The 20,442-nt window shown below is 42.9% G+C and overlaps 1 protein-coding gene across 2 annotated transcripts in view; it reads right to left on the bottom strand.

Annotated features, from left to right (window-relative positions):
- The window catches only part of SLC26A7 (solute carrier family 26 member 7), a 140,394-nt gene that overhangs the window by 84,119 nt on the left and 35,833 nt on the right, over positions 1-20,442 (bottom strand). For both annotated transcript variants that reach the window (XM_008168321.4, XM_065585889.1), the window contains exon 5: positions 552-716. In XM_008168321.4, coding sequence (XP_008166543.1) covers positions 552-716 — 165 coding nt within the window. The remainder of the gene's footprint in view (positions 1-551; positions 717-20,442) is intronic.

Genomic DNA, 20,442 nt, shown 5'->3' with positions numbered 1-20,442 from the left:
CGACGTGTGTTTGTGAGAAGAATGTGCCATATCATAAAATAGCAGTAGCATATACAAGGTAACTGTTGCACAGGACATCCACAAATCATGTATCATATTTCTTTCACCTCACTAATATTCAAGAAAATGTGACATGAAACATGTCTGGAATGAAAGCTGAAATGCTGTGGTATTCTCTCAGACCGGATATTCAACAAAGGTTAACACTCCGTGAATCACCTATAAACTGGGTATTGTTTAGCCTCATTTGAATGAAAAATTATGAAATATTGCTAATTTTTAAATCTAATAATTAGAACTATTGACAAAGCTGCAAAACTTGACCACTTATTTTTAAACCAGAAAACACAAAGGATCAATCTGGGGCCTAATCCTGCTAGTTCTTACTCACTCAAATAATCCCTATTAACAAATCCTACTGATTTGAATGGGACAGCTAACATGAGGGTTCACACAATCATGTCCTTACCTCCATGTCTCCCTTTCCAAAAACTATAAATGTTAAACAGAATGTTAGCAAACCAATGTGATATCTCCGCTCGTGAACTCACATAAAAGAATCCCAGGGGCCCAGATATATATGGCATTTTCATTCCCAGCAGATACTTGACTTGTGAAGTCACAACATGCGTAGCTGCTCCTGTTGTCATTGCGCTTATCACCGGTTCCGTCAACAAGAACGTGGCGCTGCCCAAGTGCAGCACAAACATTGCTACCTAAGAAACCAAAGATAGATATCAGTGATTACATTAAAATGCAGGTTTCCCAGTGTTAATGCAATGAGAGATACCCTTTTAATAAACCAGGAGATAAATGGCTATGTTAGCAAATCAAAAGGAGCAGTTTCAGATGCATGCTGTGAAATATGAATATAGCTTAAAGTGAAACACATGAAATCTTTTTGTAAGTTTATTTTATACTGTCTCACTAACACAACTAGTTTACCAGGCTCTAAAATGAGATTAGTTATAACAGCTGGGTCAGTCAAAGTATGGTCACACAATGACTTCTCTAAATATTGACTTTACTTGTTATTCTCCCCTGTTCAAATATATGAACACAGTGAACAATGTAAAAATCATCTACTCATCAGGCAGCATCAAGTCAGAGAATTCACATTCAATACAGTATTTGATTAAAGTATCTGAAATCACAAATGACTAAGAGCCAGATCTCTGGGCCCAGAGAAAGTTGGCTCTAAGTCACCGTTCGACTCTACTGATATTCGGCTTGAATAGGCTGAGGGCTACAATAAGTTATGACAGCTAACCTATCCCCAGCTACACCATCTTAATACCACTTGGGGACTTCTCTTATGTCAGGAGACTCTCCAGCTGCTCATGGCTCCATCCCCTTTGCACTGAGTGGCACAAAGGAAATGTAGCTGGGAACTGGTTCTAAGACACTGGAGCATCCATAGATGTTTTCTCCTTACAGAGAGACTTGGATGTCTATACACCTATTTGCTCCCCTTTGATATCCACAGGGAGTACCAAAATACATGTGCTGTAACTATCTGGAGAAAATCAACAAGCTACTGGTTGAAAGTTGCAATAAAATTTGAATGTGATAAAGATATTTAAAATCTACTTTTCTATGTTTAAACAGTGTATTTGGAAAATAGTTACATCAGCTTAAAGAGGAATGAGACAGGACATTTTAAATTGAGAAAGTAAATGACAGTGGGACAAATGCTACTTCCAGTTACACTAGTGTAATCCTCTGCTAACAAACGTATATTGGATTCCACCAGTAAAATTAGGAGCAGAATTTGGCCCAGCTGTTTTTGATTATGAAGATGATTTCACGTTTTTTAGAAACTTGTATAGAAACACAGGAATTGACATATTGAGACAGAACAATGACCTAGCTAATCCAGTATTCTGTTCACATCAGTTGCTGTCACACCAGATGCTTCAGAGGAATAAACCACCATCACCTCCAACTGTACAGAATCCTATAATACTATAACATGATCAGTTTGATAGCCCTAGTAATTTTCTTCTAGCAGTGAGTGTAACTATGGATGCTATTATTAATCATGTAATATCTAACCCTTTTCTGAATCATACTGAACTCTCTGCCTTAATTATATCCTCCTACAAACAGAAGGTTCCACACATTGTACGTTGGGTAAAAAAAGCATCCCCTTTTATCTGTTTTATTTTTTTTCCTTTACATTGTGTATGTCCACGTGTTTTTGAATTAGTGCACAGGTTAAAAAAAGAGATGACCAGCTGACCACCTCTTTACAATTTGTTATGATGCCTTTATCACTTCTCCTTTTTCATCTAATTAACGTTCATCTTTTAAAATGATCATAGTATAGAAACCCCACCATGCCTCTAATAACTTTCACTGCCTTTCTTTGGACAGTTTCTACTACAGTATGGAATTTGTCTATGGGACTGCCCAAAGCTGAGTCCAGTATTCAAAGTAAGTTATACCAGTGTAATACACTGACACTTTAATATTTTCCTTAGTACACTCTGTCCTTCTGTAAATACACCCTAACCGCTTATTAGCATGTCTCCCCATTCCTGCAGATACAGCAGACGTCCTAACTGAAGGGTATACAATGACACCTTGATCCTCTCCGTGAAAACTCTCAAGTCTGTTATGTATGAGTAGGTTAAATTGATAATTTCTGTGAGGATTAATTTGTGCTTATCTATGTTGAATTTCATCCTTCTGGAGTTCCTTACAGGCTTCTTAGTAGTGACGAATCTAAAGCAAATACTTGCATATATTATTGCTCTTTGCACACAAGTATCATTTAATTTTTCACTATACATTTCACCTGCATACACAATTAGTAGTCATTGTACCAGTGCATCTGTATTGAAACTCCCAGAGTGGCTGGCTTTTAGTTTACCTGACAAATCTCTAGTGTATGCAGTGTTGTTGTAGCCGTGCTGGTCCCAGGATATTAGAGAAATAAGGTTGATGAGGTAATATCTTTTATTAGACCAACTTTTGTTGGTGAGAGACAAGCTTTTGAGGTTAGACAGAGCTCTTCTTCAGGTCTGAGAAGAAGAGCTCTGTGTAAGCTCAAAAGCTTTTCTCTCTCACCAACAGAAGTTGGTCCAACGAAAGATATTACCTCACCCACCTTATCTCTCTAAAGTTCTAGTGAGCACTCGTCCTACTTCATCTGAAATTATTTCTCTATACTGCCCTTAAATAGCTGGCAAATTGCTCAGTGCCATAGGAATTGAGAGCACTGCCACCCAATACTGAATCCTACTAAGGACAATTGCTGATAAACTTATGGTGAGTATTATTATTATTAATTTGTATTACTATAGTGCCTAGAAGCCCTAGTCAGAGACTAAGATCTGCTTGTGCTACGAGCTGCACAGACACAGCATACAAAGATGGTTCCTGACCCAAAGAGCTTATTAAAGAGCCTTCAGGATGGGGTCATTGGGTATATCAAAGGTCATCACTCCACATCCACTAGGAGGAGGGCTGCACTCTCTAAACAGGAACCAGAAGTGTACAAAATGAATAAAATAAATCCCTATGAAATTGCCCTTAAACTGATAAACTTTTGCTGTGAAAACTCCCCCAGTAAAGAATAAATACCTAAAAACCCAGCACCATCTCAGTGAAATTCAAAGGTCAAGCAGTCCCTTGGGAACCTACCCTTACTGAACACTATTGGGGAGGCTGAGGGATATGGCACTGGCAACCAAACATAGTGTAATTCTGCTGGAGAATATAGTCAGTTATTAATGATTATTTATTATTTATATTACAGTAGCAACCAAAGACCCCAAACAGAGATTAGGGCCCCATTTATATTAAGCACTGTACAACAGAACCCTGTGCCAAAGATACCATGAGTTGGAAACATGTCATCATATATAGTTTTACAGAAATGAAATAATTACTGGCAAATATATATCTTGCAAAGAACACAGGAAATAGAAGAGTGCTATTGTCTATGCATGCATAAGAAATAAAACAGCACTTGGAAAACCAATACTTTAAAACAAAAAAAGCCACATTCCCTTCTTTCACAAAAATTAAGACAGCAATAGGAAAGGACAAGTTTGGCCTCTCAAGCCCAAAATTAGTAATTACCATTTCATAACATTTTGGTTGGCTGTTAACATTGATGCTTATCAGAATTCTCAAAACAATGTTCACAGTACCAAGGTTCAATAAGAAAGATAATCTCTGTCCAATAGTGAAGTTTTCTTTTGTTTGTTTTTTAAATCATCTTATGTTCTAAGTGCAACAAATCTTTTTAAAAATGCAGTGTAGTTTAGCCTCCATTGAATCAGGATGGACATTTATACAACAGTATATTCTTGGCAACAAGGTCACATGGACAACTATGGAGGAAGAAGTACATAAACATTACAAAAAATTTGCTATTTGGTACGTGAGAGGTAAATTATGGGAAATTTTGTCATGTTTGTAGAAGATTGACACATGCTCTACATACTTTGCGTTTGACAAGGTTAAACCACTATTCATCTTCTTAGATCCAACTAGTTTGCTGATGCTGGGAATTGTAGTACCACAGCCATCTGAAGTTCTCTGAGATTTTCACTTAAAACCTACAGAATTTTTCAGACTGTTATTATTAATTTATTATTATTATTTGTATTATTTGTATTATAATGGTACTTAGAAGCCCTAGTCATGCTTCAGGACCCCATTGTGTTAGATGCTGTACAGACACAGAACAAAAGGACAGTCCCTGACCAAAAGAGCTTACTACCTATATAGACAAGACCAAAGACTTTCTATCACAAGCACTATGAAATAGGTCACTTTGAAAACATATTGTTTGGGGTACATTTAAATGAGGCTAGATGTGAAACACTGCAAAACTATTAATATGGCCAGTTTAACATTTATGCAGCCGTTCAAATAATTCAGTAGTACCCAGAAGACTTATAAACAAATCTGGATTTGGTCTCCCATTGCAAAATTAACCTCTGACTTTCCTTAAGTAAGATGCAAGACCTTATCACTATACATATATTTGTACTGCAGTTAAAGAAGAACCATGTGCCCACACATCCTCCATGAAACTACTACAAAACAGGAAAGATTGGGAAACAAAAAGGAACATTCCAAGAATAAATGGGTAGGGGAAATCTCTGATGTCCTTCCAGCATGTGAAACAGAAACTACTTACATGGACAATGAACAAAGATCCATCTAAGGAAAGAAGAAATAAGGAGAATGTTTTGAAAAAGTTCCTGGATTTTAGTTGGGTGTTCATGTTTCTGAGAAATCTGCCTAATAATATCAATATTTATATAGTTCCAGATAGACTCTCAAGTTAACACCTCATTGTGGTGAATGGACATATTGTCCACATCTTGGTGGCTCCTGCTGCTGGTTGGTTGGAGGCAGCTTGGGGAAAGGCTGAGCTACCAGAACAAAATTCCATCAGTTTATATTACCAAAACTATTTTTCTAAAGCAATAAACAAAAATAAAAAAAGTAAAAGAACACTGTTAACCTGAAATGTAGTCAATTCCCTAAAGTAAGTTTTAAAATAGTTTCAGATACTACACCCGGCCTGGCATTCCTTTGCTGATTTTTGAGTATTTGCAGTCACAGTTTCCTGCATTTCTTAATTCTGTTTCTTCCCTGTCAATATAAGAAAGACCAACGCAAACAGGAGGATTAATTACCCGAATGAACAGTTAAAACAGTGCAACTAATAATACATAAAATGATGTCAAATGCACAAAATAACCTCAATCTAGAGAAAAGTATTTTTCTCTTTTTTTTAAACTTATAGTAATATTAGGTTTTACTTGCAATTGTAACAAGAACAACATTTTCACAGATTTTGATGTTAATGGTGTCTCTAGTTTTCCTTTAAACCAAAATGTAAATTCTGGAGAAAAAAGTGACCACTTAAAAAATGACACAAAAGCAGCAGATTTATTCAACAGGTGGACTACAGCTCAGGATAGCTAACCAGCAGGCCCTCCTGAGCTGTTACAACTATAACACCTGGAACTCGATCCAGAAGTTCAAGGAGTTGGTTCCTCAGGAGTCCAGGGAGGAGTTTGGGGCCTTGCTAGAAGAGGGTAAGAAAGTGGCGAGGACATCCCTGCAGGCATCCTTAGATGCGGTGGACTCAGCGGCTAGGACTCTAGCCTCGGGTATGGCTATGCGCCACATTTCATGGCTGCAAGTGTCCGGTCTTCCACCGGAACTGCAGCAAACTATACAAGACCTGCCCTGTGATGGCCAAGGTCTATTTTCAGACAAAACTGATCCCAGACTGCAGAGTCTGAAGGATAACCGGGCCATCATGCGCTCACTGGGCATGCATACCCCAGTGATGCAACATAGGCCCTTCTGGCCCCAACCACAGCGCACCTACCCTAACCCTAACCCTCAACCGCGGCAAGACTTCTCTAGAAGGCGTGGTCGTGGTAATAGGAGATGTCAATCTGGTCCTCAATCAGGCCAAAATCAGGGCCCCCCAAAACCATCGGCGAGGCCCAGGCAAAACTTTTGAAGGTGCGCTCAAGGACGGAACACCAGTCTCCTTGCAGGATCCTTTTCTGCCTTTCTCCAACTGGCTCTCCTATTTCCTCCCTGCGTGGTCCTGCATAACATCAGATCGCTGGGTCCTATGCATGGTGGAAACTGGATACCATCTTCAGTTTGTTTCGCCCCATCCCCGCTTCACACCCTCCCTCCCTGTCCCTCTTCAGGGACCCTTCTCAAGAACAACTCCTCTTGCAGGAGGTACAAGTGCTCCTGTCTATTGGAGCAGTGGAAGAGATACCAAAGGATTTGAGGGGCAGGGGTTTTTATTCCCGTTAATCCCCAAGGCAAAGGGGGGGCTTCGGCCCATCCTGGACCTGCGCGGACTCAACAAATTCATGGTAAAGTCGAGGTTCCGCATGGTTTCCCTGGGGACCATTATCCCTTCCCTGGATCCTGGAGACTGGTATGCCGCCCTCGACATGAAGGACGCGTACTTCCACATAGCAATTTACCCTCCGCACAGGCGGTTCCTTCGCTTTGTGGTCAACCAGCAGCATTTCCAATTTACCGTCCTTCCCTTCGGCCTGTCCACAGCACCAAGGGTCTTCACAAAATGTATGGCTGTCATAGCGGCCTTGCTCCGCAGACATCGGATCCAAGTGTTTTCGTACCTCGACGACTGGCTCATTCGGGGTCGTTCTGAGCTATAGGTGCGGTCTCATGTTCGGTTCGTCATGAGCCTGTTCAGGCAACTGGGCCTGCTGCTCAACACCGAAAAGTCCACTTTGGAACCAACCCAAAGAATAGACTTCATTGGGGCGGTCCTGGACTCGAATCTCGCCAAGGCATGCCTGCCACAGTCCCGCTTCCAGTCCATGATGACCATTATTCATGGCCTACAAAGCTTCCCGACCTCGACAGCACGCACGTGCCTCGGTCTTCTGGGCCACATGGCCTCGTGCACCTTCGTGATCAGACATGCCTGACTACGCCTCCGCCTGCTTCAGACCTGGCTCTCGTCAGTGTACCGTCCAGGCCAGGACAGTTTGGACACAGTATTCACGCTGCCGACAGAGGTCTTATCCTCTCTGGGTTGGTGGCTAAACCCCAGCCTTATTTGCGGGGGGATGCCATTCCATGCCCCACAGCCATCTCTAGTCCTCACCACGGACGTGTCATCTCTGGGCTGGAGCGCCCAACTGGCGGACCTTCACACACAAGGCCTTTGGTCCGCACAAGAAATAACCCTGCACATCAACGTCAGGGAACTGAGGGCAGTACGCCTAGTGTGTCAGGTATTCTGCGAACACCTGCAGGATCGTTGTGTCACGATCTGCACAGACAACACAATGGCCATGTTTTACATCAACAAGCAAGGCGGAGCGTGGTTGTCCCTCCTCTGTCAGGAAGCCATACATCTCTGGGAATTTTGCATAGCCTACTCAATCGACCTGGTGGCATCATTTCTCCCAGGAGTCCAGAACACCTTGGCAGACCGCCTCAGCAGGTCCTTCTTGGCTCATGAGTGGTCGATACGTCTGGACGTTATCCATTCTGTTTTTCGGAAGTGGGGATTTCCCCACATAAACCTTTTTGCCTCTCGTCAGAATCGGAAGTGCCAAGTGTTCTGCTCCCTCCAGGGACGCTCCCCGGGCTCCCTCTTGGATGCCTTCCTGATACCATGGAAAGACCACCTGCTCTATGCCTTCCCTCCATTTCCGTTGGTCCACAAGGTCCTTCTGAAGTTACGCAGAGACAAGGCCCGCTTAATCTTGATCGCTCCAGCGTGGCCCAGACAACACTGGTACACCACACTCCTCGATCTGTCGGTGACCAAACCAATTCCTCTACCATTGTGGCCGGACCTGATCACTCAGGAACACGGCGGGTTATGTCATCCGGACTGCAGTCCTTCCACCTGACAGCTCGGATGCTGCATGGCTGACTCAATCTGAGCTGCGTTGCTCCAGTTCGGTGCAGCAAGTACTCTTGGGTAGCAGAAAGCCCTCCATTAGGTCCACATACCTGGCCAAATGGAAGCGCTTCTCCTGCTGGTGTGCCCTGAGCAATACTGTCCCTCTGGAGGCGACAGTACCTACCACCCTAGAGTATCTCTGGTCCCTGAAACAGCAAGGCCTAGCTGTCTCATCTGTCAGAGTACACCTAGCAGCCATCTCAGCCTTCCACCTGGGTGAAAATGGGCGCTCGGTTTTCTCCAATCCCATGCTCAGCAGGTTCCTCAAGGGTTTGGAATGTCTGTACCCGCAAATTCGTCATCCGGCCCCTATGTGGGACCTCAATCTGGTCCTATCTAGACTCATGGGTGCCCCCTTCAAGTCGATGGCCACCTGCTCGCTTCTGTACCTTTCCTGGAAAACAGCTTTCCTCATCGCTATCACATCGGCGAGACAAATGTCGGAACTTCGGGCCCTCACATTGGACCCACCGTATACGGTGTTCCATAAGGACAAGGTACAACTGCGACCACACCCCGCCTTCCTCCCTAAGGTGGTGTCTGCCTTCCATGTCAACCAAGACATCTTCCTCCCGGTCTTCTTTACGAAGCCACACGCTTCGCGATGGGAGCAACAGCTACATTCCCTAGACGTTCGCAGGGCTCTCGCCTTTTACATCGAACAAACAAAGCCATTTAGAAAGACATCCCAGCTGTTCGAAAGGCCTCCCAGTCTCCTCGCAACGAATCTTGTCTTGGATTACATCATGCATCCGTGCGTGCTATGACTTGGCTGGTGTCCCAACTACCCGCCTCACTGCCCATTCTACTCGGGCTCAAGCGTCGTCTTCCGCCTTTCTACCTCATGTGCCCATACAGGAGATCTGTAGGGCAGTGACTTGGTCATCCATGCATACTTTCGCTTCCCACTATGCCATAGTGCAGCAGTCCAGGAGTGATGCCGCATTTGGTTCAGCGGTCCTTCACTCCGCGACATCTAACTCTGACCCCATCGCCTAGGTAAGGCTTGGGAGTCACCTAATTGGAATTGATATGAGCAAGCACTCGAAGAAGAAAAGGCGGTTACTCACCTTTGTAACTGTTGATCTTCGAGATGTGTTGCTCATATCCATTCCAAACCCGCCCTCCTTCCCCTCTGTTGGAGTAGCCGGCAAGAAGGAACTGAGGGGGCGCTGGGTCAGCAGGGGCATATATCCGGTGCCATAAGAGTGCCACTCCAGGGGGCGCCTCAGCCAACCCACCGAGTGTTGCTAGGGTAAAAATCTTCCGACTATCGTGCACACGGCGCACGCACACCTAATTGGAATGGATATGAGCAACACATCTCGAAGAACAACAGTTACAAAGGTGAGTAACTGTCTTTTCTGGGGCTATTGTAACTCTGTTGCATAGTGACGGATAGGAGTATGGGAGAATGAACTTTAAAAGTCCTTGGACAGCACTCTTCTAGTCTCATAGGAGGGTGCTGCTATGTTAGAACCTCAAGGGACCAACAAAGTAAGTTCGGTGACTCTCCCTAGAGATCATCTGACACATATGACAATCAAGCTAGATCAAAATCACAGAGAACACTTCTGGAAAGGAACCAGCATATACTGTGAATGTCTAATTTCGCATTCTGCAACTGTTAACACAGAATAGGAGGCTGCAGAAATCATGGGAGTTCTGAGGGCCAACAGCCAGAGACACACATTTTTGTTTGACTGAGCCTGTAACCTAGAAGCCTCTTGTTGTTCTCATGGAACTGTTTAAAATACAGCATCTGAAGCTATTAGAAAAGCACAGGTGTATTAAACATACTGTCACTGAATTTATGCTATGTCTTATAAACAACTCAGTTTATAATCTGTAGTGTAACATTTATATATATATATATGTTTATATACCATATTTATATAATGTAGACTAATGCCCTATATTTTTCCCAAAATCATGCAAACAAGTGCATAAAGATATTAACCTGATAAAGTACACAACACATTTCAAACACATGCCCTACTTATCCTTTAGATAAATAGTGATGATTACATAACAGACTGTGTAGTTTTGTTCCCATGATAAATAGAGCCATTATTTTCTCTCTGATAATGCCTGCTGATAACTAATTATATTCAAGTTTTTAAAATACATACCTGAAACATTTACTAGAGCCAGTGTAGAAGCATGGAATAGGGGAGGCGGGTCAAGTCTCATCTACCCCAGAGTAACTCAATTGAAGTAGTTTACACTAGAATAATTAAGATCACATGGACCGTAGGTTCTTCTAGTCTCAAAGAGATTTGTTCCCTACTCTGATTGGCAAGTAGCTTTCTCTAATTATCCACAAACCACTCAAAATTAAATTATGAATTTCAGTTGGTCTATTTTTGGTTTTGTTTATTAATATTCATAGTAATGTAATTTTATATGCATGACTGGTCATGAAAAAACAGATTTCTGAACAATCCAAAATTAGTTTCATAATTAAGCTAATTAGCTTTTCAAGTAAGCAAAGTCTGGGATCGAGGTCCACCATATGACCAATCACAAGTTCACAATAATGAACAACAAGTAAGCTAAATGAAACCATTCCCAAATCAACCAGTAGTCTTAAATCTTTTGTATCAGCTTTCCTGTGAGAAATGATCAAAACCAAAAAATATCGTACAAGTATGTCAACATTTACAATCAGAACGCAAAGAAAAAAAGGCTAAATTTCATCAGACAATCTTTGCTGCTACAAACACACTTCTACTAATTACCAAAAAGGTTCTTGTAGTAATCTATTTCAAACAGGATGTTAGGAATCATTAAAAAGGGGAAGAGAATAAGACTGAGAATATATTATTGCTCTTATATAAATTGATGGTACGCCCTCTGTGACAATGCGGTTCTGGCGGAACCCAACTGAGAGCACCAACTCAGGACAAATTGCTAAAACAGGGCAGTTACAGCCCAAGGCTGGGGTTTTTCCACCTCTAAGGCAAACCAAACCAGCCAGACTAAGACTTCGGTCTCATCCCACTGGCTAACCGCAAGTCTCACAAGCAATCTCCTTAGACACTCCAGTTTCCCAGTATTACCACCAGTGCCACTCGTTATGGGGACAAATGGTTATGAAAACCAATACCCCAGTAAAAGAAAAAGGTTCTCCTGATCCCAAAGGACCAAGCCCCAGACCCAGGTCAATATACAAATCAGATCTTACCCACAAATCACGCTGCTGCCAATTCTTTAGAATCTAAAATCTAAAGGTTTATTCATAAAAGGAAAAAGATAGAGATGAGAGTTAGGATTGGTTAAATGGAATCAATTACATACAGTAATGGCAAAGTTCTTGGTTCAGGCTTGCAGCAGCGATGGAATAAACTGCAGGTTCAAATCAAGTCTCTGGAATACATCCCCAGCTGGGATGGGTCCTCAGTCCTTTGTTCAGAGCTTCAGTTTGTAGCAAAGTTCCTCCAGAGGTAAGAAGCAGGATTGAAGACAAGATGGAGATGAGGCATCAGCCTTATATAGTCTTTTCCAGGTGTAAGAACACCTCTTTGTTCTTACTGTGGAAAATTACAGCAAAATGGAGTCTGGAGTCACATGGGCCAGTCCCTGCATACTTTGCTGAGTTACAAGGCGTATCTGCCTTCTCTCAATGGGTCCATTGTATAGCTGATGGTCCTTAATGGGCCATCAAGCAGGCTAGGCAGAGCTAATCTCAGCTTGTCTGGGATGTTACCCAGAAGCATAGCATAAGTTTGCCATACAGACAGTATAGAGCCAATATTCATAACTTCGACTACAAAACTGATACACACATATAGACAGCATAATCATAACCAGTAAACCATAACCTTGTCCTAGACACCCCATTTGACCCCCTTTATACAAGATTTGGGTGCCACTACAGGACCTTGGTTGCAACAATGATCTATACGGTCCCAGTTTATGTCAATAACATCACACCCTCATCTCGAATACTGCGTACAGATGTGGTCTCCTCATCTCAAAAAAGATATACTGGCACTAGAAAAGGTTCAGAAAAGGGCAACTAAAATGATTAAGGGTTTGGAACGGGTCCCATATGAGGAGAGATTAAAGAGGCTAGAACTCTTCAGCTTGGAAAAGAGGAGACTAAGGGGGGATATGATAGAGGTATATAAAATCATGAGTGATGTGGAGAAAGTGGATAAGGAAAAGTTATTTACTTATTCCCATAATACAAGAACTAGGGGTCATCAAATGAAATTAATAGGCAGCAGGTTTAAAACAAATAAAAGGAAGTTCTTCACGCAGCGCACAGTCAACTTGTGGAACTCCTTACCTGAGGAGGTAGTGAAGGCTAGGACTATAACAGAGTTTAAAAGAGAACTGGATAAATTCATGGTGGTTAAGTCCATTAATGGCTATTAGCCAGGACGGTAAGGAATGGTGTCCCTAGCCTCTGTCTGTCAGAAGGTGGAGATGGATGGCAGGAGAGAGATCACTTGATCATTGCCTGTTAGGTTCACTCCCTCTGGGGCACCTGGCATTGGCCACTGTCGGTAGACAGGATACTGGGCTAGATGGACCTTTGGTCTGACCCGGTACGGCCTTTCTTATGTTCTTATGTCCTTATTCTGTTTTTGCTTCCATAACTTATAAGGAGACAACTTCACCTCTTTTTCCTTGATCCTTTGCACTGAACCTGTCCTCTAATCTTTTAGCCTTGAACTACTGAGTTCACACTTCATTTCTAATCTTATTACCTCAGCAACACAGTGCTCCCCCACTGGCTTTTCTGTTCTGACCACACTAATAGCCATTATTGTGTCCCTATAACTATGATAATTTCATCCTTTGTCCATTTCACTTTCATAAACCTTGTTCATTAAGGTCTATGGATTTTGGATTAAAAGTAAATTCCATTTTCTTTCCATTGTATTCAATGGATTTTGATCAGGTCTTAATCTCATGAATTTTTTTCCTCAAACTATAAAGTTCCTATTTTCTCTCTCTCACATCGTTAGAACAGACTTGCATAAAAATTCTCTCCTGACCATTTTTTTTTTTTGGCTTGACTCATGGCCTGGAGGTTGCAGCCAATGTGATGAGTTTCTTTCCTTTGACATGACTATTAAATTCAACAAACACCTAAAAGTATCTCTTTTACTAATTGATGTTGCCTTAATGATGAGTGAATGACCTTGAAAGAGCATTTAGAGATGTTTCTCCTACTGTTTTTAATTACTGTATATTATATACTATTTCTCTTCAAATTAAAAGCAATGGAAAAACCTCAGGAACACTTCAGAGCTCACCAGGTAGCTTGGTCTACATTTTGTTTCTGCAGGAAAAGGAGGTGGAGAGGTAACAACAGCTGAACGTTAGAGCTCTCTTCTGTCAATTTCAGCTGGTGCCTGGCTGCTAAGCACTTCACATTTCATTCTCAAAATTTTCTACAGGCTTTAGGAACCATCCCCAGATGGGTTTACAAAAGTAACAAGACAGATCTTTGTAGAAGGCTCTTTAGCCCTTCTCTCCATGACATTAGGAGTTTCTACTACCAACCAGCCCTCTGCTTTGAGTAGGGTGGTTACATGGATACTTCTGGAATATTTAGACTCATTTTTCAGTGGTAGCCATGTTAGTCTGTATCAGCAAAAACAACGAGGAGTCCTTGTGGCACCTTAAAGACTGACAAATTTATTAGGGCATAAGCTTTCGTGGGCTAGAACCCACTTCATCAGATGCATGAAGTGAAAAATACAGGAGCAGGTATAAATACATGAAAGGATGGGGGTTGCTTTACCAAGTATGAGGTCAGTCTAATGAGATAAATCAATTAACAGCAGGATACCAAGGGAGGAAAAATAACTTTTGAAGTGGAGTCTCTTACCACTTCAAAATTTATTTGAGGCTTCTTGTAGCTAAGTGGGCGGTAAGGGCTGGATTTTAGGGCTTGATCCAAAGCCCACTCAAGTCAATGAGAGTACAATAGAACCTCAGAGTTACAAACAGCAGAGTTACAAACTGACCAGTCAATTACACCCCTCATTTGGAACTGGAAGTATGCAATCAGGCAGCAGCAGCAGAGACCAAAAATAAAAAAAAGCAAATACAGTACAGTACTGGGTTAAAAGTAAACTACTAAAAATATAAAGGGAAAGCAGCATTTTTCTTCTGCATAGTAAAGATTCAAAGCTGTATTAAGCCAATGTTCAGTTGTAAACTTTTGAAAGAACAACCATATAATGTATTGTTCAGAGTTACAAACATTTCAGAGTTATGAACAACCTCCGTTCCCGAGGTGTTCATAACTCTGAGGTTCCACTGTACTTTTATTGACTTCAATAGGCTGTGGATCAGGCCCTTAATGGATTTTCTTTGTTTTCAACTCTTTCTAAGTTTTCTGTTGGAAACTGCATGTTCAGTTTTACCTACTCATTTTACAGCATATTCTTCTAGGTACGCAGATGCTACAGAGATGGGGGCAATATAAATAGGTAGCTAAATAACCTACTTCATACTAAAACACATGAAAGCCCCCATTATTATTATTGTTTGTACTACCATAGCTCCTAGGGGCCCTAATCATGGACCAGGACCCCGTTGTGTTACAGGCTGAACAAAGAGACAGTCCCACCCAAAGAGCTTACAATCTAAATAGACCAGAAAGATAGGGAGGCGGAAGGAATATAACACACAACCAGAGTGAACAGTATGATTGTGGCAAACATCGTATTAGTGATATGATTTTTTTTCAAGGGGCAGGAGAGGGTTTAGTTAGGAGGAAATCATCGAAATGGAAAGAAAATGGCAAGGGAAGAGGGGTAGGTGCCAAGTGAAGCTGAGGTGAAGAGATTGTGAGGGAGGGGGAAGGTTGGAGCAAACAGCCATCAGCACAGGAATAAAACGGTTACCTATCTTTCATAACTGTTGTTCTTTGAGATGTGTTGCTCATGTCCATTCCATTCTAGGTGTGCGCGCACCCACATGCACATTTGTCAGAAATTTTTGCCTTAACAGTATCTGTATGGTCAGCTGTGGTGCCCTCTTGAGTGCCATGCTCATACTACGGTACATCAGGTGCTGCTGGCTCTACGCCCTCTCAGTTCCTTCTTGCTGGCAACTCCGACAGAGGGGCCGAAGGGCAAGTAATGGAATGGACATGAGCAACATATCTCGAAGATCAACAGTTATGAAATGTAGGGAACCATTTTTTCTTCTTCGAGTGCTTGCTCATGTTGATTCCATTCTAGGTGACTCACAAGCAGTATCCATGGAGATGGGCTCGGAGTTCACAGTCGTGCAGCTTGCAACACTGCTCTGCCAAAGCCAGCATCGTCTCAGGCCTGCCAGGTAAGCGCGTAATGAGACGTAAACACGTGAAAAGACAACAGGTGGTGGCCCCGCAGATATCCTGGATCGGTACTTGAGCTAGAAAAGTTGCCAAAAAGGCCTGCGCCCTAGTTGAATGGGCGGTCACAATCGCCAGAGGAGGCACCTTTCCCTGATCGTAGCAGCAACAGATACAGGCAGTGATCCAAGACGAAATTCTCTAAGCAGACAGTGGACAACATTTCATCCTGTTGGCCACTGCAACGAACACCTGCGTTCACTTACGAAACGGCTTGGTCTGCTCAATGTAGAAGGCTAGTGCCCTTCTGACATCCAGAGAGTGCAACCTGCACTCCTCCTCCATCTTATGAGCCTTTGGAAAGAAGAGAGGTAAGAATATGTCCTGGCTCGTATGAATCTGTGAAACAACCTTGCATAGGAAAGCTGGTTGTGGCCGCAGCTGGACCTTATCCTTGTAAAACACCGTATAGGGGCAGCTCTGAGGTAAGTGCCCTAATCTGAGACTCTGCAGCAGATGTTACTGCGACCAAGAAAGCGATCTTCCAGGAGACGAGGAGGAGGGAGCAGGAAGCCAAAGCCTCGATGGGGGAACCCGTGAGCCACGACAGCGCAAGATTCAGGTCCCACAGAGGGACAAAGTTCTGGATATGCAGGTAGAAGCGCTCCAGGCCCTTGAGGAACCTGACAGTCATGTTCTGGGCAACAACTGGCCTGCCCTCGAGTGGCGGATAGAAGGCCGAAATAGAGGCCAAGTGGACCTTAACAGATGAAAGGGACAAGCCTTGGAGCTTGAGATGCAGAAGGTAGTTAAGGATTAACTACAGTGAGGCCCGCTTGGGTCGAATACCTTTAACCAAGGTCCAACACGTAAACCATTTCCATTTGGACAGGTAGAGGTCGAGGGCTTCCCTGCCCACCAGGACCTGCTGGATATCAGCCGAGCACTGTTGCTCCTCCGCATTTAACTATGCAGCAGCCAGCCCATCAGGTGGTGTTGCCAGGTTCAGATGCAGAAGACTGCCATGGTTCTGGGACAGCAGGTCTGGCCAGAGCGGTAGCTGTAACAGTGCGGCCACCGAGAAGTCCAGCAGTGTACCAAACCAATGCTGACATGGCCAAGCCAGCTCTATGAGGATCATCTTTGCCCTGTCCCGCTTGATCTTCATGAGGACCCTGTGAATTAATGGCACTGGAGGGAAGGCATACATGAGGGTCCCCAACCACGGGAGCAGAAAAGCGTCCAATGGGGAGCCTCTGTCGATCCCCTGAATTGAGCAGAAAATGTGGCACTTTCTGTTCTGCCTGGATGCAAACAGGTCCACCTGGGAAGTCCCCCACCTCGGGAAGATGATGCTGACCACCTCTGGATGGAGTGACCACTCATGGTGAGATAAGAAGGTCCTGATGATGCGATGGCATGCTGACCATGGAAATTCCAGAGCCTGAGAGCTTCTTGGCAAAGGGCTGATGAGATCGGGCTCTGCTTTGCCTACTGATATAGAACATTGTGGTGGTATTATCCATCAGGACCTGAACCACTCTGCTTTTATATGAGGCAGGAAGGCTTGGCAGGCCAACCATACCACTCTGAGCTCTCTGACATTTATGCGTAGGGAGCAATTGTGACCTTGTGACCTCGACCAATGACTTTGCATGCTGAGATCGCCCAGGTGGGCTCCTCACCCCAGATCCGAGACATCGGAGACTAGGATAACCTATTGGGATGGGGCTGCAAAGGAAACTCCCTCCTCCACCGATATGGGATTTCTCCACCACGTGAGTGATGATAGTACCCTGACTACACGGTTAACATTGTGTCTGTTGGAGCCATAGACCGATGCCAGCTATGCCTATAGGGGCCTGAGATGGAGCTGCGTGCCAATTTTTTCTTGTTTATCAACAGCCCCAGATCGTGACAGGTGGAGCAAACCAGATCAAGGTGCCTCCGCACCTGATCCCAGGACCGGCCCTTGATTAGCAAGTTGTTGAGGTACGGGTAAATTTGAACAGCCCGACGCCTCGGGTAAGCAGCCACTGATGCCATGCACTTTGTAAACACTCTTGGGACTGACGAGAGACCGAAGGATAGCACCATGAATTGTGGAGTCCGACTGGGAGGGTTCTGACGCCAGATGAAGCGCGGCCTCCATGAGGAGGGCCCTCAAGCAGATATCCCGCTCCTTCTGAGTTCTGGAGGGAAAGCTCTTGCAAATCCTCCAATTATCCTTTATGTGGGACTCACCCAAGCAGTTTAAACAGCTGCAGAGGGGGTCCACTAACAGGCATCGGCCAGTTGCATGACGAACACGTTTTGAAGCCCAGGGAATGGGGCATGCCCCACTCCTGGGCGAAGTCCCAGCCAGGACTCTACTAAACTAACACTTAATCTAATGGCTAAATAAGTACCTAAGAACTATATACAAAGAAGATAAACAAAGGGCTATTAAGAACTACAAGACTGCAAGACAAGGCACTCCGACCAACCATCAGGGGTGATAAGAAGGAACTGAGAAGGCTGGCAGTGCCTAATATTCCGACGCATGAGAGCGGCACTCAAGAGAGCACCACAGCCAACCCTACATATACCGCTAAGGCAAAAAACTCCAACAACCCGTGCACGTGGGCAGCCACACACCTAGAACAGAATCGACATGAGCAAGCACTCGAAGAAGAAGAAAACTCCAGTCAAAACTACAGAAAGGTTTCTAAGAACCAACAGCCCTTGCTTTGCCTGCTTCTGCCCTTACCAGATGGAAACTCTAGCGGGCTCCTCTCTGAAGCTTACTACCAAGCACACATGGTTGGGAGAGAGAGGGAGGGAAGGGTGTGAGAAAGACGTAGGGAGGCATGGTCTGATTCCTAGAGCCCCCAGCATGGGGGAGGAGGGTGTCTCTCCTGCACAGTTCTGAGTCCAGCAAAATGCTGGGGAGAGGGTTGACCCTGGCTGGGTCCCTTTTTGCCCCTCCAACCTCCCCGGCCCCCCAAGTGAAGCAGTCTCTGCTTTGGCTGCTTCTGCCCCTACCAGCTGGAAACTCCCAGCTAACTCCCATCTAAGATCCAACAAAAGGTTGCTTCTACCTACAACATTTGACTAGCAAATAACTTTTTGTACACTCAATGCAAAGCAGGGAAGGAACTTTGTTAAAACATTTACCAAGACGGATAAAAGATGTGACAGAAAACTTAAATTAGGGCTCTGTACAGTCCTGTACTACTAATTTGAGTATTCTGACACCACTGTCTACTACACACTCACATACGTTATTGTTAAAGTTCCTTCCCTGTTTTGCACTGAGCGAACGAACAGTTATTTACTAGTTAAATTTTGTAGGAAGAAGCAACATTTTGTTGGATGTGTGGTAGTCCAGTGATCACTCTTACTAGATTCAAATTTTGAAACACCATATTCCATTCTGGTAGCACTATTATGAGGATTCATTATCAATCAATAGCATTGAAATATGAACAGAAATTTGTGAGACCACATTAATAAATGAGTAGTACAGCTTATAAAGAGCCGTTATTAAATACACAGCTTGTATACCAAGATTTATGAATAGGTTACATCTGTTACAATGTTAATCCAGAGAGCTATGAAATATTAGGAAAGAAGTTAGTGCCCATTAACAGGAACTGATTTTCAAACAATGCCACAACCATTTTAGATTTTAAAGATTAAAATGCTTCCATTGTAAAAATGCAGATTTTTTCATTCAAGAAAAACAAAACACAATCCAAACCTTGAAGCAATTTATCTGTATCTGATCCACTAACAAATGCTTTTTCAGATAACAGATTACTTATTCTTACACAGAGAATGCCAAATTAAATTTGTATCTTAGAGTGCAAGCATATGATAGAGGCTACCAAATATATCCATATATACCAACACAGGAAAAAATCACATGAGAAGTATAGAGGGAGTAGAACTGGTAGAAAAAGTAGTAAAAAATTACATAGGAACATTTCAAAATGTTTAATTGGTTTTTCAAATTTTTGACAAAATGTTTCAACAGTCGAAAAATTTCAACCAGCTCTATTATTAGTCAAACCCGTCAGAATTTTTTACAAATAATCTGTGTTGAAAATTTTCAGGGCCCTTCTCTGTCAAAAATCAAATTTTCAATAAAACATTTAATCAGCTAAATCATTTTTCAACTAAAAATTGAATTGAAAACTCAATTTGGAAACATCGTACTTCTACAAGGAGAGAGTTGTTGCTTAGGAGTCTCAACACTCAGGTGGGAACCAGAGTCCTGCATTCTAATCTAGGCTTTCACCCCCTCTATGGTTTCAGGTAAAGTCTGCACTAGAGCTGGGTGGGAAATAGGATTCCTATTCAGTGAATATTTTCAAGAGTTTGAATCAGGATGAAAAGTCTAAATTTTGAAAATATTGACAAACCAAATGAACAGATTTTTTGGGATCAAGTCAATCGAAACATTTTGTCAAAATAATTCTGTAACATTTCATTTCGATTGTGAGCTCTGTCTCTTAAAAAAACAAAACAATAAAAAAAACTTTTAGCCTCTTAGCTTAAGTTTCTAAACAACAGGTCATTTCAAACTAGAAAACTGAAAAATTGTGTTTCAACAACTTCAAATCTTTTTTCTTTACTCTTTTTTGAGTTAGCAAATTCATCAAAATCAACCCCTTTCATGAAGAATTTCAGTTTT

The sequence above is a fragment of the Chrysemys picta genome, chromosome 2 (genome assembly GCF_011386835.1).
Source record: "Chrysemys picta bellii isolate R12L10 chromosome 2, ASM1138683v2, whole genome shotgun sequence".
Taxonomy (NCBI): Eukaryota; Metazoa; Chordata; order Testudines; family Emydidae; genus Chrysemys; species Chrysemys picta.
This window is presented reverse-complemented; position numbering and strand designations above follow the sequence as displayed.